The sequence below is a fragment of the Dermacentor albipictus genome, chromosome 1 (assembly GCF_038994185.2).
Source record: "Dermacentor albipictus isolate Rhodes 1998 colony chromosome 1, USDA_Dalb.pri_finalv2, whole genome shotgun sequence".
NCBI classification, from domain to species: Eukaryota; Metazoa; Arthropoda; class Arachnida; order Ixodida; family Ixodidae; genus Dermacentor; species Dermacentor albipictus.
In genome coordinates, this window is record NC_091821.1 from 108,423,570 (window position 1) to 108,441,579 (window position 18,010).

Here is an 18,010-nt window from a genome sequence, read left to right on the forward strand (position 1 = left end):
TGCTGCCACTTTTTTCAGCAGGCCACCACTGACATCACTCTCCAGATACTCCGCTTAGGACAGCTATTCCCCTCAAAAAAGAAAGCGCAGAGTGCTCCCATATATAGATGGTTTTAAAATGTTTTCATGATGCCTACAATTTTTTTCCAAATCATTACATTGTGCCATTATTACACATATGCAATTGTGTTTCAGTTGGATGCTAGCATCACTCTTAAGCCACACATATTGTGATGCACTGTGTTAACCAAGCACCAGAGCTTGGCTTAAATAATGCATGGCCAAACACATCCATACTGATGAGTGTTTGATGCCAACGAATAAGGCCTATGTTTACCTAAACCATATGGCAAGTTCAAGTTACTTGATTTTCCCCTTTAACAAGGGTCAAATTAAAACGGTTTTACTGATCAACTGCAGCAGTAAAAATCAGTAAATGCATGATATTTGCTGATTAACTAATTGCCTATATTATTGTTAATGTTTAATTAGTTTAGGCAACCCATTGAAACTGCCCAATTGAAGCTAGTCAGTACTCAAGGCACGTTTATTTTGCAGAAATCATTGAGGCTAGTACAAGTTTTGAGATCAACATCCTCGCCATTATACTCTGCAGATGAAGGCCTTTCACAAAGTCTTCCTTGCAAACTACAGGGCATAACTTCATGTAAGACCAACTTACTTCAGGACAATTTCAAGAATTCACATATCAAAATTGGAGCTAGTCTGAAGCTTCTTATTTAAAGGATATGCCTTGAACAGACTGGAACGCCTGTGCCCTAAAGCAATGAAATAATGTGTTAACTAATTTGATCATTATTAGCTAATGAAAGGTGAACACACTTTACGGCACTGTCTCCAAGAAAATCAAATGCTCCTGGCTGAAACAACTGTACAAATGCTTCTTAACCTGTGTGCAATCAGTGATAGAATACACAAATACCTTTTTAGACCAGTCAGTTTACGCTATGGTGCACACGCTTGAAAAACACAAGTTGCAACTAGGAACTTTCTTGTTAGACAGCAAAAGGTATTTGGTACAGATTCTTTACAAGCAAACTTACATTAAGAATAGAATTCTACAAGTAGAAACTTTCTGTGGCTATGCAACAAAAGTCGCAAAACTAAAATCACGTATGACAGCCACTGTTGGATACAATCTCAGTTTTGATTTGGAAATCTTTTAGTAAAAAGATTTACCATTTTTATTATTTAGTCCATTTATGCAAAAATTACAAGCCAACAGTGTCACATGGTGGCAATACACATTATGTCATGTCTGCAGTTTAATACGTGGTTCCACATCTGCTGCCATGGTCACGAGTGGCACCAGCTAACAATAGCAGGTCTAGGTTGTAACTACATCCGCGTAAATCCACCAAAAAATGTGGACAGAGTGACAGCCACCATTATAGCTCAATTAGTATAGCACCACACACATCATGCTGAAGTTGTGCATTTGGCTCCTAATTAGCAGCAAATTGGTCATTCTACTTTCATTTACTTTTTCCTTTACTGGGAACAAAAAGACTATCATAAAGTTAAGCCTCACCTGCATTTATAATAAAACAGTTAATCCACCATATGCTTTTCCTTGATTTGCTAACTTCAGACAATTGGCATTAAATATTGAGCCCCTTTGTTTCGCTTATTCTTTCTTCTCACAGCTCGGACGAAGAACGCCTATACCTGCGGTTTCTTCATTTTTCTGTGTCCCGGACGTTTTTTGACATCAGAGGTTGTGCAAAGGGAACAACGTCATCCTCTGGGAGGGGGGATAGGAATCCCAACCAAGCGTTTCACCCTGGTCGTCCACCAGTGGCTGCACTGAAGACAAGGAACCACACTGGCCCTTCCCCTATCGCCTTTGATTCTTCCGGCAGCTCAACGGTTGAAGAAATGGAATCGGACAATGGAATCGGACAATGATTTCACACTTGCTGCGGGTCGTCGCTTGAAGAGAAAACTCAGGAGGAGATCAACAGACAGTGAATCATTGTCCAGGCAGGACACTGGTAAGTAATCATTCACTGTTGCTCACATCCCTACCATAGCAACCGACAATCTGAACACCTTGAACGGGCAAAGCTTAATAGAGTATTTTGAATGAATTGCTCCAGGCCGAGTCAGCGAGATCAGAAGTAATGCACAGAGGAACATTCTCTCGGTTGACGTGAACAAGTCAATTCTGGATACGCTGAAGGCTGCCATGCTACTAGGAAACATCCCAGTGCGCTCATTATTTGTGCATAGAAAAGGAACCTCAACTGGCGTTATCTCTGACGTGGACAAAGAAATCACAGACACCGACTTCGAGAGGCTTTTGAATTCTACCACACAAATAGCGCACATTCATTACTTCAGTCATTCCCTGTGTGGTAAATTAGTTTTTGACTCTGAAACATTACCTGCCTATGTAAAAGTTGGATACGTAAGACACCATATGCGCCCCTACGTGCCAAAACTGGTGGTGTCGCAAGTGTTTCAAAATAGGACACGTAAGTGCGGCTTGCAAGGGTGACGTAACATGCCAACGGTGTGGAGGGGTCCATCAAAATGATAGCTGCGATGCTACTGACCTAAAATGTACAAACTGCGCCAGTCCACATGAAGCGACATCAAAAGACTGCCAGAAAATCAAGGACGAAATATCAGTGCTTCGAAAGATGGTGCAGGACAACTCCACTCACAGACAGACTGCTACATCGATACGCCACCTCTGGCGCCAATCGCGACACCGACAACAGCAAGACAAGAGTATTTCCCGAACAGACGGATCACCGGCCGCATGCCGAACTTCTCGCTTGCCAAGTTTGCTTCTGCAATCAAGGTGCAAGCCCGATATACCTTCTTTGGCAGCAGCACGTGGAACATATGCACAGCATAAAACGACGCTCCCGCCGACCGACTCTGACATTGAATGGCCATCACTCCCATCCAAACAGTCAGGCATAAATGTGTCGGGTGATGTGTCTGCAAAGGTGGTTGAGGATGATAAGAAAGAAAATGAAAATGTACGAAGTATGCTGAAACACCTCATAACTACGATGCACACCCTTCTCTGCAGACTACAGACACCGGTTGCTAAGACCGCGCTACATGTTCAAGATGCTTTGGAACCGCTCCTCGCGGCTCTACAATAAGACATCATGGCACTATCTATTGAAAACCACTTATGAAGATCCGCAATAATGCAGTGGAATGCCAGAGGCCTACGAGGCTGCCTTGCAGACTTTTGGCAATGGATGTCCAAGTACAAGTTTTCCGTGGCTGTAATATGTGAACTAAACATGGCGTCTTTACTATGCATATCTGGATATGTGCCACTGTGGTCAAGGAATGACCACAATTTAAGAAAGGTGCTCACTTTTGTTCGTCGGAATTTAACTTGCCTTCGTAAGGACATTCTCCCTACGAGTACATTTGCATAATGCTGAAGTGCAAACGGCACATATTCTCAGCAATTGGAGGATATATACCCCCAACGTCGAGCATACACTGTTCATGTTTGCTGTCCATACTGCAAACTTGTCCAGGTCCCCACGCAGTCATCGGCGACTTTAACGCCCACCAAACCATGTGGGGCTCTGCTTCGACGAACACCCGCAGTAGAGACTTGGCTGACTTCATGCTTAGTCAAGGCTTGATGGTGATCAATGATGGCTCCCCAACATGCCTTCAAGGCTTTTACTAAAGCAGTTGTCTTGACAGTGCGTTTGTTTCAAAGAGCCTGCTGTCTGCTACATGATGGTGTACTGATCTCGACACCCATGGAAGTGAGCATCGACCAACATATACTCAGTTGATATGGTTACACCCCCCAGCTCCGCACGGTGTGTGGTTTATCGATTGGCCAACATTACGAGAATATGTGAACACCGCCTGTCAAGCCATCCAATCACCATCCAATATTGAAGACGTCATCGCGTCAACATTACATGACAACAAATCAGCCCAGCCCACCTGAACCTATATCACCTATTAATGGCCAATACAAGCAACTTCATGTGATACGGCGTCGAGCAGAACGGAAATACAGAAGGACAAAATCACCATTAGATGTCACTGCATCTCGCCAGGCTCAGCATCATGTCCTGCACCACCTTGACAAGCTCGACAAACAATGCTGGAAATCATTCTGTGGCTCTCTGGATCCGAGAAAACCTCTCTCTAGAATTTGGAAAGTAGTGTGAAGTCTTCGATCGCCTCCACAACAGCTGTACCTACACCGCCACCCTTCAGCGCTGTGGCTATACGGCAAGGCTGGCATTAAGATGAGGTTGCCGATGACTTCTGCAAATTACTTGCGAGTGCCTCTAACAGTATACTAACACAATCATGATTGACTTTTCCACCATCTAGTGATCACCGTCTGTATGCACCTTTTACTATGCATAAGCTCGACGCTGCATTACATACTCCCTGAATGTCATCTTGGAGTAGAAGCTCGAGAAATTCTCCTGACGCTCTACAACTCTACGTGGGACACAGCAACCGTGCCTGGCCACTGAAAGTGCAGTCGTCTTGTGGCTTTGCTAAAACCCAGGAAATGGGCACATGATCTTTCATATTACTGCCCAATAGCATTGGCAAGCTGTGTCGTAAAGTGATGGAGTGGATGGTACTGAGCAGACTGGAATGGCTACTTGAGAAAAGTGGTGGATTTCCTGATTTTATCAATGGATTCTGAAGAGGCCAATCGTCCATTGATGGTGTAATCAACCTAGCATCTTCTGTTCAACAGGAAAAGAGGCTCCGTCGTCAGGTATGTGCAATATTTCTGGATATTAAAGTTGCCTATGACAACATCTTCCACCATTCGATTCTTCAGATGCTTGAGGATATTGGAGTTGGTGGCCAGATGTACGCATGGCTGTACCTCGGTGGCCGCACCATTTTCATGTCCACTTCGGACGGCGAGACTGATAAACATGATGTTCGCAGGGGTGTTCTGCAGGGTGGCGTCCTTAGCCCAATATTGTTCAATGTCGTACTGGTAGGCCTTGTAGACGAGCTACATGAAACAACGCATATCAGCATGTACGCGGATGATATCTGTATCTGATCACCTGAGGTCACATGTCCACAAATGCGTGCAAGGCTTCAACATGTGGCTATCGTCATGGCAAAGTACTTGTGCTGTAGAGGCCTGCAACTCTCAGTAACTAAGTGTGCAGTGTTGGCATTCATGCGCAAATCAATGTCACAATATCCAATTGTTGTTGACGGAACGGCACTCCCTTTAGTCACTCACCACAGATTTCTTGGTGTGATAATAGACCACAATCTTTCTTGGACCAAATTTGTTAGGGCTAAACTGACCAACTTCATACACATTCTTTGTGTAATATCTGGACTGAAATGGGGCCCCTCTGAACGAAGTTTGCTCCAAGTGTGCCCAACACTTTTTGTGGGCTACATATGCTACAGCATGCCTGTGCTATCTAACAAGGGACCATCTTATATGCGCATGCTGGAGAGCCTACAGGCACAAGCACTGCGGATATGCCTTGGCTTGCCACGCTGCACGTCAACTAAGGGCACAATAGTGGAAGCACAGGCTTGTCCAATCGACACATACAGGTCTTGTGAACCTGTGCGAACCTACCTTCGCCTGCTGACCAGACACTAACACCATCCTCTGTCAACCCTTCCAAGAACCAACCTTGACTGTGCTATTTCTGAAGCAGTTGCATGTCACACAAGCATTAGAGCTGCAAAGTTCCAGGTCACCAACATCCCCGAGGCACTTCCATGGACATTGCCGAGACCACTAGTAAGGCTTCAGATACCCGGAATTATGAAGAAATCCCACGTTTCTTCCGTTGGCTTGAAACAGCTCACCCTGTCCCATATATTTACATTATATAGTGGGACTGTACAAATATATACCAATGGTTCGGTCACACCATCTGCCACAACGGCAGCATTTGTCATCCCACAACTTGAAATTACTCAGCAAATTCAATTAGACCACAAATCGACATCTACGGCTGTGGAACTTGTGGGAATACGGGAGGCTGTCCTTTTTATGAGAACCCAAATACCTTATAAATGGACGGTGTTGTGCGATGCCAAATCAGCGCTTAGGCACTAAAATGCTTTATAAAGAAAGGACCATATTACCTGCTTGTGTCAGAAATCGGCGAACTTCATCACAGTGCTGAGTTAGGTGGCCACATGATCACTTTTCAATGGGTACCTAGTCATTGGGGTGTGATTGGCAATGAACTCGCTGACAGTGAGGCAAGATCGGCCTTTGCTTCCTCTGATGAAGTATGGATTGCCTACTCGAGACCTGACACCAACTCTTATAATCAAGGCACTCATGCAGGACCTTACAAAGGCATACAGAGCCCACGGTGACAACATCCACAGACGCCTATATATGATCGACCCAGACGGTAAATTCTGTTTGGCCCCGAAGGTTACGTGGAGCAAAACGTCATTGCTACACAGGATTCAGCTAGGCACTGCTTTCACCCGTCGCTACACGCACCTCATCAGCCAGTTGAACAGCCCTGATTGTGAACACTGCCAGACGCCTGAAATGCTGGAACACATACTGTGCGATTTCCCAGCATATATGCTGGAGCGAAGGACACTGGAAAGTTCCCTAGCCAGTGTTGGCAGGCAACCACTGTCGGAGGCACTATCCTCGGCCCATGGCCTGACACTGCAACTTCAAAGCAGGCACCTAAAGCGCTGTTGAAGTTTCTGCAGGACGCCAAGCTAGACGAGCGGCTCTAACAGGGGAACTGTCTCATATACATAAGCACTCACCACTTCTCTTATCATCATCACCCATCCCAGTACTTTCACTCCACTTCCCTATTCCCCAGTGAAGAGTAGCAGACTAGAGCGCACTAGCTCATGTCGACCTCTCTGTCCTTCCCGTCAATAAAGTGTATTCTAATACAAATTCTTCTTCTCACACATAGTGGTGATGATATCCAAGCAGGCTGACAGGGAAGGACAGTAGACTTCAGCTCAAAATTCTGTGCAGCATATGAACTTCCCATAAATAATTCTGTGGCAAAAGAGTAACATTGTCTCGGCAGCCATCTGATGAAATACCTCCTTACATGGGGTCCCTATCTATAGGTTGTCATGACCCATTTTGGATCATGCAATGATAATCCTGTCATTTCCAGAACTTACTGCTATATATGCATACTACTATATATGCATAATGGCAAGCCTAATCTACACAAGGGAGCCTGACTCATGTCAGGACAGTTCTAGAACATGCTACAAGAATTATGATGCGAGCTAAAAGACAACATTTAGCATGGCAAACCAAAACAAAATGCACAAGGCAATGTCAGTATTTATGTACGGCCCAAAACTATGAGTAAAGAAAAATCATGCACTGCCAGGCCAGATTGTATCAAGGAACACTTCTCTTGATACAGACTTAAACACAAGTGTCACTTTTATGGCCTGCAGCAAACATGCCTACATTCCTCTACACATAAAATAGAAACAATTGTGGCCATATTAACTGTGGTTTGCAGCCATGAAGGTTGACTGCCTCTTGTTACGTTCATGATTATTATTTGTATCAATTTCCCAGTCATATAACATATAATAATTAAAGATGTCACTTCAATGTCAAAATTTTGGCTTACCCTTTCTGTCTGTACTGCAACATTGACTTTAACAGGATCCTTTTCAACACTTGTAATATCCATGTATTTGGTCTGAAAGGCCAAATAAAATGAATGAGTGAATGCCACAATGAAAGTAAATGAAGGCAACTCACACAAGCAACAGCTTCACCATCTTTGAAACACTGTCTTTGAAGGCCGCAGCACTCAAACTGACGCAGAATTTGTTACTGTGACTCATTATTGAGTTTAGGAGCCTTTTTGGCAAAGATAATTGGTAATGGAAGTATTGAACTTCATTAGACGTATGAAGAACATTGTCTACAATGCAAGATTTTTAGCACCAGGGCATTTGCAATCTGTAGCACATATTTCGAATACTCTTTTCAGTGCTCATCAAAAATAAGATTTTCAGTTTTTTTATGAGCACTTATCACACAAAAGTTTGTTTTCTTATTGTTTAAAATTTGGCATCACTACACAGCAATGTATCTCCGATTTATAGGCCAAGGAACTAATAACTAATACAGATGCTAAGGAAGATAACTGAATGTGTTTCATTTCTGAAGCATTCTTAGGTGTAAATAACTGACAATTGTGCAGTGGTACATATGCAGCTTTTATTTGAAGAAATGCAAACACTATACCAAGGGCTCATCTCCTCGCCATTAGGCCTGACCTACATGTACGCACCGGCCTCGGCATCAGCTCGCACCACATTGTGGTAAAACCAACTATTATTTCCCAACTAAAAACTTCTGAAATCGCGCTACTTCGTGCAATTAGGTTTTCACTCTCTCCGCTGCCAACATGTCTCGAGGGGGAGACGCCGAGGGGTACCCTGATCTGAACCTGCCAGATATCGGTGTGACAGGTTGGGGGCACAATGGCCTATCCTGTCCCTTAGCTAGCATGCATTTATGATGTACGTACCATGCATGGGAGGCAAAATGTGTCGAGTACATTTAAAAAAAATTAATTAGTCGATTCAGTTCTCTCAAAGGCCTCTAGTCAAGGGTATTACATGAGGTGTGAACATGGAATCTTACTGATACGATCTTCACGGTAACCGGAAAATAAAATGTATTATCCGAAAATCTTAGTATTAAAGCAAACCTAAAAAGTATGAAAATAGGTGCACTCGGTGACAAACTCAGCAACAAAGATTCGTGTGGCATAGAGTGATAATACTCCGTATAACACGTTACGAGGAGCAGCATCAATCTACGCTACACAAACGGCAGCCAACGCACTTTTATTCAGCAACATTGAAATAGCTTGTCAATCTGCGCTGCATTTTCTTATTTTCAATGTTTGTAAAAACATCTTCAAGTTTTAAAGAAGGCACATCAGAAAGAGACGTCTACCCAGTCGATTACACAAGAGCATACCAGCGGCCGTGACATGCTGTCGCGCACACCAACAACAGCCTTCTTTATCGTCGTCTTTTCTGCATCCTCGCTAGTGCCACCACCACAACTATCATCATCATCATCATCATCATCATCCAGGCAATTCGAACAGGCAGTGTGGCAGTGGCTCTCTCCACTCTCTCCCAGTGACGATTTCTTTGTGTTGCTCCTGCAGAATCTGCACGGCTGCAGGTGTGTAACACGTTCGTGGGTCGTTGTAACATTATTTAAGCAAGTAGACTGGTACGTAAAGCTACAAGTTTTAGAAATACCAGCAAGAACCCGCTTCTGCAGCCGTATTATCCCATTTCAGCTGAAAACTCTATTGCATTAACCGTATGGAATACATTGTTCCTATGGGATGTTGGCAGGGAAAAGAAAAAAAAAACGTGTTATCCTAAAAAATGCATTATGCAGAATCGTGTTAACGAGATTCCACTGTACATTCCCTACTAGTGTATACATTGACAACTTATGCATTGATAAGATCTGGACCAGGTGAGGTCCTGATCTAGGAAATTGACCTAGGTAAACGTATTCCTTCACAGGCCCCAGAGGCTGACTGGCAATCCTGAACTCTTGTTTCCTTGCCAGGCTATTGAGCATTATCTTTGCCTTCTGCATATTAATCTTCAACCCTACTGTTGCACTCGCTCTGTTAAGGTCCTCAATCATTTGTTGCAACTCATCTGCATTGTTGCTGAACAGAACAATGTCATCGGCAAACCGAAGGTTGCTTAGCTATTTGCCGTTGATCCTCACTCCTAAGCCTTGCCAGTTTAATAGCTTGAATACTGCTTCCAAGCATGCAGATTGGAGAGATTGTGTCTCTTTGCCTGACCACTTACTTCATTGGTCTCTTTCTACCTTGTGAAGAATCAAGGTAACTGTGGAACTTTTGTAGATATTTTCCAAGATATTTACGTAAGCCTCTGTGACTGCTGGTATTTCTACTGAATCAAATGCCTTTTTGTAATCTATGAAAGCAGTATCGAGTGTCTGATTGTACTCAGCAGATTTTTTGATTACCTGATTGATAACATGGATGTGGTCTATTGTAGAGTATCCCTTCCTGAAGCCAGCCTGTTGTCCTTATTGGGAATTTGTCAATATTTTTTGCAATACTGGAAGCTAATGGGTCTATAATTTTTCAATTCTTTAATGTCTCCCTTTTTGTGGATTAGTATAATGTTTGCATCCTTCCAGTTTTCTGGAACCCTTGCAATCGATAGACACTTCGTATAAAGAGCCGCCAGTTTTCCAAGCATTATGTCTCCTCCATCTTTGATTACATAGACTTTTATTCCATCTTCTCCTGCCGCTCTTCCTCGTTTCATGTCTTGCAAGGGCCTTCTGACCTCATCGCTAGTTATAAGAGGAGTTTCTGTATCCTGTTCGTTACTGTTTCTAATGGAGGTATCCTGACTCCTCTGGGTACTGTACATGTCAGTATGAAATTCTTCCGCTTCTTTTACTATATCTTCGAGATTGCTGATATTACCCCGATTATCTTTCATGCATACATCTTGGTTTGTCCTATGCAAAGTTTTTTTCTCACTGATTTCAGGCTGCATCCATTCTTTACGGCTTCAGTCTTTCTCACGTTATAGTTTCGAATATCACTTATTTTCGCCTTGTTGATCAGTTTTGACAGTTCCGCGAATTCTATTTCATCTCATGAGTTGGACACTTTCATTCTTTGTTGTTTATTTATTAGGTCTTTTGTTATTTCGGAGAGCTTGCCTACTGGTTGCCTTGGTGCCTTGCCTCCCACTTCAATTGCTGCCTCTGAAGCCAGCCTAGTTACAGTTTCATTCATTAGCTATGTCATCTTCATCTCTCTGTTCTAAGGCTGCATATTTGTTTGCAAGTACCAGCCTGAATTTGTCTGCTTTTACCCTTAGTGCCTCTAGGTTGACCTGTTTCTTCTTGACCAATTTTACTCTTTCTCTCATCATATTAAGGTGAATCCTAGCCCTCACTAACCTATGATCACTGCACTTTACCCTACCTATCACTTCTACATCCTGCACTATGCTGGCATCAGCAGAAAGTATGAAGTCCATTTCATTTCTTGTTTCACCATTAAGGCTTTGCCAGGTCCACTTTCTGTTGCTACACTTCCTGAAGAAGGCGTTCATTATTTGAAGCTTATTCCTTCATGCGAACTCTACCAGCATCTCTCCTCTAGCGTTCCTAGACTCGACGGCATAGTTGCCAATTGCTTGTTCACCAGCCTGCTTTCCCCCCACTTTTGCATTGAAGTCACACATTACAACTATATAACGAGTTTGCACTTTTCTCATCGCTAATTCAACATCTTCATAAAACTGATCTACTTCCTCATCATCGTGACTGGATATTGGAGCATAGGCTTGTACTACTTTTAATCTATAGCTCTTATTAAGTTTGATTACGGCTACTGCTACCCTCTCAGTAATGCTGTAGAATTTGTCAATGTTGCACTCTATATCCTTATGGATTAGGAATCCTACCCCATATTGCTTCTTATCTGGCAGACCTCTATAGCAGAGGACATGGCCGTTATTCAGCAATGCATAAGCCTCACCCGTTCTTCTAATCTCACTAAGGCCGATGATATCCCAAACAATGCCTGATAGTTCCTTAAAGAATCCTGCTAATTTAGCCTCACTCAACAGAGTTCAGCAATTAAAGGTTGACAGGGTCAGTTTCCATTGGAGGCCGGTCCTGATCCAGAGATTCTTAGCACCCTCTGCTGCGTTGCAAGTCTGACCGCCGCCTTGGTCAGGTGCTCCGCAGCTGCTGGGGACTGAGGGCCATGGGTTTATTGAAGGAATCATTTGGGAGCTAGTGGCCGAATAGTGCACCAGGGACGCCAATCCCTGTTCTGGTGAGGGAGTGTCTTTGTTGAAGCTTAGTGGGCCTTCCTAATTTGGTAGTACCTGGATTAGTATAGCCCCACTCGCTCACCGCATCTTTTGCCGGTGTCAGGCACAACTCCAAGCCTGCAGATGTAGTACACTGGAGGAGGTGAATTTCAAGCCCACCATGGTCAAATTAAAAAAACTTATAGAAGGATTCGAACTTCCGGCTATGACAACCCAGCATTCCACATAGCTCAGTCAGATAACCCCGTAGGCGATAGATGTGTTTTCCTGGAAATTTAAGTAGTACGGAAATTTAAATCATCATCAACACGCAGTGATTGTCTCAAAGAGCTAGTTGATGGCATAATATGTACTGCCCGCTTCTTGACCAATACCACGTTGTGGGTATGTGCCATATACTATAGAAATCATCATCATAATCAACACGTGGCAACCATGCGAAAGAGCAAGTTGGTGTTGGCACAAGAATAGTACTACAGTCGAACTCACTTATAACGATACCGGTTTTAACAATATATCGGTTACAACAATGAGAAGCTGCTGCACCGTCAACTTTTGTATGTTTTGCATGGCGAAATAACTTGTTTACTACAATGCTCCAATGCCGCATGATCGGTTATAACGATGAAGTCTGGCTGCTCGGTGTCAGAGCCAAAGGGCAGTGAAATGCGAAATCGATTACAAGGAAGAAAGAAAATGAGAAATTCGAGCCACTGTACGATGGCCCGCTGCTTGAACGGCCGCCACACATTCATTTTCCAGCCTTCTCCGCATGCCTCTATCCCATCGCTCTTCCAACCTTTCGAACACGAATGGGCTGCGCCCATATCTCTACGCCGCGCCACCCTCCGAAACATGAATGGACCATGCCAACTGCGCTGCTCGCATCTTGCTTGCTGGCTCCTCATTCAGCGCAGTTCTGCAAACAGCCCCGGGTTCGTTTTTGCATTGAAATCGTTCCTGGCCACGTGGTTTCTCAGCCTCTTTTGACTCGCCGTCGAAACAGAAGATGACTGACCCGCCCATCGATAATCAACAATGCATGACATTGTTGGTGAAAAGAAAGCGCATGGCTATAGATTTGGAAACTAAGGGCTTCTAACCGATGAGTCGATCATCGCAAATGTGCTTGCATCAGATAGTGACGGTGACGATGGCAGTGATGGTGCGGTAGGGCAGGCTGCTTCAACGTTGTCCTCACAGGAGGCCCGGCAGATGATTCAGTCCCCTTCGGAGCTTCGTTTTCGCGAGGAACCTTCCGATGCACTACGTGGAGCATCTGGACACCTTGGAGAAGGATGTCGGCAAGGCTGACGGACATAGGGTTTTCTCGTGCAATGCAGTGCGACGTATGTGGCGAGATGCTTGTGGCAATCTCAGCTCAACATTTTTTCTGGGTTTCTTAAGCTGACAGGCTGCCGCGGCAACCTGCTTGCATTTTTTAAAAGGCCCCTTTAGGGCCCGCCAAAGCACTGCCTCAGCGGTGCTCGCACATAACTTGCCGCCCGTTACCCCTCTTTGCAGTTATAGCAGTGCCATCCTTTAATGCCGACAGCCGCGGCTCGTTACATGTGATCGGAGCACCCAGGAAGCAGTTAAATGAGCGAGCACAATCAGCAGCCAGATGGAGGAAGGTGGCTGGGATATAATGGGGAGGAGCACTGGCCTCTCCGTCATTATAGTTTGCTAAGATCAGCTCTGTGATCGCCCTATTCTGATTTTTTCATGCAACCCCGTTTTAACAATTATTGGTTATAACAATGGAATTATCATGGCATTTGAATACTGTTATAAGTGGGTTTGACTGTATATGCGTGTTTGTGACTTAATAGTTAAGAGCATCTGGCTGCTACGCTGGTGGGCCGAGGTTCAATTCCTGCCGCTGAATGCCTTAAGAATGAGGTTAAATCTACTTGGTGAGAAACCAACCAACCGACCAACAACCCAGGCGAAACAGTAGGATGGTAAGCAAAGAAAAAAAATGGGGGATATCGTATGGCAGTTCATGTCTTACAAGATGCAAAAGGTAATTGTGCCCTATGCACAGGTTGTCTAAATATGACCGGGTGGAATAAAACATTGCCTTTACCAGATATACAATGTACAATTAAGCAGAACCTTATGGCCAGATGGGCACTTTTGACTGCGTTTTAGAAATGACAACTTTGGTAGCATATTGAAGGGCATTTTCACTGCAAGAAATTTGAAAAAATGGAACACCTCGGAGAGTGACCATTTCTAAATAACAATATAAGTGTCTCCTAATCCTTGCAATAAAACTTAATGCACTATTAAATAATAGTGTGAATACTCTCCTTTAGCCAAAATATACAGCAGGAAAGATAAATGCATATCGGTTATAGGTTTGTTTGTTTACTTATTTAGTCTCTACTGCACAACTAATTTCCCTATAACCAACTAAAGCCGCATAAACTGCCTAAAATTTCAGACGAGTACATACATACTTATTAAGTGCAGCAAGATACAACGGTTTTTTGACTGCTGGTAAGAGGTGGAAGCTTAAAGTACATCTACCAGCAGCAAGCTTTGTTGCACAATGCACTGTTAGTAGGCTTCATTAGGTTCGTGTGGTAGATCCTCAGGTCTTTACATCTGCCCGGTATTTTGATGGCATAGTTCGTGTCTGAGAGCTTTCCTATGACCTCCGCAGGTCCTTCCCAAAGAAAGTTTAGTTTGTTTTTTCTGGACAATGTCAGTAAAAGCACCTTATCTCCTACAGTGAAAGTTCACTTCCAAGTGTTCCTATTGTAGTATACTTTATTTAGCCTTCCTTATTCCTAGATGACCGGCCCAGCCGTTGCCATGGCACAGGTTCTGTATCTGTATCTCTGCTCTGTATCTTGAGGGAACAATGAGCTCATCATACTGTACGCCCTTCGTGTCTTTGTACTGTCGGTACAAAGACCACCGTGGCATTGAAAAGTGATGTTCTTCCTGGCTATTTCCTTTTGCTCTTGTTCTTTCAGCTTGTCGAGGGCTACATCGCTCTCTTGTTCTCCTGCGATTGCCTGTTTATCAACCTTCAGTAGGTCTAAAAAAACCTTCCGAATGTGGCAGCACCAAATTAGGCAGTTTGACCCTCTCTTCCAACAGCAGCCACACAGTGTGATGGCTGTGTTATCTCCCTGGCATGCTTGAGCAGATTTTGGCAGCTGTTTAATATAATAATAATAATAATAATAATAATAATAATAATAATAATAATAATAATAATAATAATAATAATAAATTCTGGGGTTTTCCATGCCAAACTCCAATATAAGCATGAGGTGTGCCATAGTTGGGGGGCTCCGGATTAATTTTTACCACCTGGGGGTTTCCCAACGTGCACTCAATGCAAGGTACACGGGCACTTTTGCATTGCACCTACATCAAAATGCAGCAGCCACAGCCAAGATTTTACCACGCCCTCAGGCTAAGCCGCGCAATGCCAAAGCCACTATGCCACTGTGACGGGTGTGGCAACTGTTTCAGTTTGAGAACAAAGAACAGTAGACTACGACTATGCTCAAAGTGAGTCAAACAGCATGACTAAATGAGGGCAAAGAAGTAAACATGCACCACAGGACTAGCGCATTCTCTGCATACATGACTGCATCTTTGTCCTTGTTTAGTTGCACTGTTTCGGCTTACTCTGAAGATAAACTAACTAGCTCTGATTAAGCTGAAGTGGCCGTTCTCAATTTGGCATGCAAAACTACCAGTCAGTAACTGCTGCAAATGCGCACAATTTACTGTACTTGTGGTTCGTTGTCAGGGGCTTAGCCAGACGAGGCACACCGGGCACACGCTTGTCTGCAGGATAGTTTATAATGATTGCAATTTACATGGTTGTTCTGAGGAGGTGGTCTCAAGTGCTTGAGTTATTCATGCCTTACAGAAAAAGAATAAAAATATTCACCGATGATTAAGATGCTCCCTAATGTGAAACGTCTCCGCGCACGGCGTCGCTAAGTGACCCCCGAGAAGTGGAGCCTCACGACGCGGCACGACGGCGCACGGCGATAGACCCACCGCAGGTTCGAGCACCGAGCCGAAAGACCTGGCCGGCTCTGGCCGTACACATGGGCGCTCTCCCAGGAACACAAGGCGTCCAGGACAGTTAAGGCGTTTATTGATCACAAATGGCCAACACGTACCAGACTGCACCCAAACACACGAAGTACATACACTCGGCGCCCGCGGTTCCCGATGGCGAGGAAGGCGGCTTACACGCCTCGTCGAACAATGGTTTGCGCACGCAGGCCGAAATGCGTTCGCAAACACTACCTAGCGCTTCCCGTCACCGACAATGGTCTGCGACGGTTCGGACACGCAAAATGTGATGCACTGAGCACCTGGGACTACCGCAAGGGCAGAACACAGAGCCACTCAGCAAGCCACACTTCCCCAGGCCGGGGCGTTGGGGACACAAATAGCTGGTCGCTCATGTACCTTGCAGCTTGCGTCTCGTGACCGGCGCTCGTCCCTGTCGCAGCACGACTCCCCCACGCACGGCGATCGTCCCCAGTCTGGGCTTCTTCCCTACGTCACGCCCCACGACCCAATCGCAGGGCCGCGTAGCATGACGTCGCGGGACGCGGTTGCGGCACCCAGGGAAACGGCGCGCGGTCGAGGGGCAGTCATTTGGGAGGGGTTTTCCTCGCAATGGCGAATAAGTCCGTAGCCTTAGGCACAGCAACAACTGCGCCCCGCTAGATCGAAAGAACTCCCACAAATCTGAGCACAGCTTTATATGTGTTTTCATTTCGAAATGTATTGAGGCAAAGAATTTGAGAGAGACATGCAGCAGAGTCGGCAATCGTCAAAAATCGGACCTGTGGATCAAGCATGTCTGCTTTTACATATTACTCATCAAAGGTTCCAGTGTAATAGCTGGTGCCACATGGCTTTCAGAAAGTACTACACAATTTGCATTGTGCATACAATCATATTACAAATCAATTGCAAAGCATGACAACCGAAACAAGTGTAAACACGACCAAACCATGCATACCAAACAAGTGCGAGCGAGAGCTGGCGTGAACAGACGATAGCACGAAATGAGTGGTCCGGCTGAGACCAAATACGAGTACGCATCGAGCGGTGGGGCGGGTCCACATGACACGAGCTTTCCGCGCACAACTCATTGAAGGGACCGCTCTCATTGGTCTCCGCTGTTTGCAGCTCGCATCTTCCATCTCCTGCTCTGTGTTTGCTCTTTTTTCTTTCACCATGCTCATTCGCTCAGTTACGCTGCCGACACCGATGCTGCCGACACCGAGGAACGGGTGCCTAAGAGCTACGCTCTAAAAATCTGAACTTCAACAGGCACAAATGCTAAAACTGCTATTTCAATTAAAAATGTCGTCATTCAAGATTGAGAGATTCGCATATGCATGCTACCTGCCTATTACCACAATATACAAGCTGTTTAGTTGCCTTGGTGTGACGCTGATTTTTTTTCTACACTAGAACTAATGCGTGCGGAACACTAGGCCAACTGTGCCTTTTCCAAGTAGTAGATGACAAGTAGAGAGCATGCCGCACTGGCAGTGCATATTGTACTGCCAGCATGGTCCTACAGGCACCTTCTTCACTCATTTCTTTGCTCACAGGAACCTTCTTACTCACTCACTCTTATCTCTTAATCCAACTGCAAAGCACTGGACAAAGTTGGCACTCACATAGTGAAAAAGGCAAGGAAAATAGCCTATGGAATACCACAGCATAAAGAGCAGAATAGGAGGAGTGAGAGAGTGAAGGCACCACAGAATGTTAGGCATGTTGTGAAATTAAAGCAGTGATATAATGCAACAATGAATGTGAGAGAGGAACACCACTGCTACCATGTCTCAAATATGCTAGAACATGCAAAGCACATCTCACCATCTGCTGCTGAAGAAGGTGAATTGTGTGGTCCTTGTCTTCAAGCTGCTGCTGCATTAGAATGAGTTGCCGCTTGAGGTCCATATTTTCCTGTTGGCCATGGCCACAACAAAATCATTACCACAACAAAATCACAACATGGAGCATTCATATGGCAAACATATTACTACAGAGTTGTCAATGTGCAATCACAGCAAAAATAATAAAGCTACAACGTTTCACAAAAGCC

General features: G+C 44.6%; 1 protein-coding gene across 10 annotated transcripts in view; it reads right to left on the bottom strand.

Annotated features, from left to right (window-relative positions):
* Positions 1-18,010, bottom strand: part of LOC135907699 (uncharacterized) — a 232,016-nt gene that overhangs the window by 167,127 nt on the left and 46,879 nt on the right. For all 10 annotated transcript variants that reach the window (XR_010566091.1, XM_070524573.1, XM_070524566.1 and 7 more), the window contains 2 exons: positions 17,782-17,871; positions 7,632-7,703 (listed from right to left, as the gene is read on the bottom strand). Coding sequence is in view for 9 of the 10 variants with exons in the window: in XM_070524573.1 (XP_070380674.1) it covers positions 7,632-7,703; positions 17,782-17,871 (162 nt within the window). In the remaining variant the exon portion in view is untranslated. The remainder of the gene's footprint in view (positions 1-7,631; positions 7,704-17,781; positions 17,872-18,010) is intronic.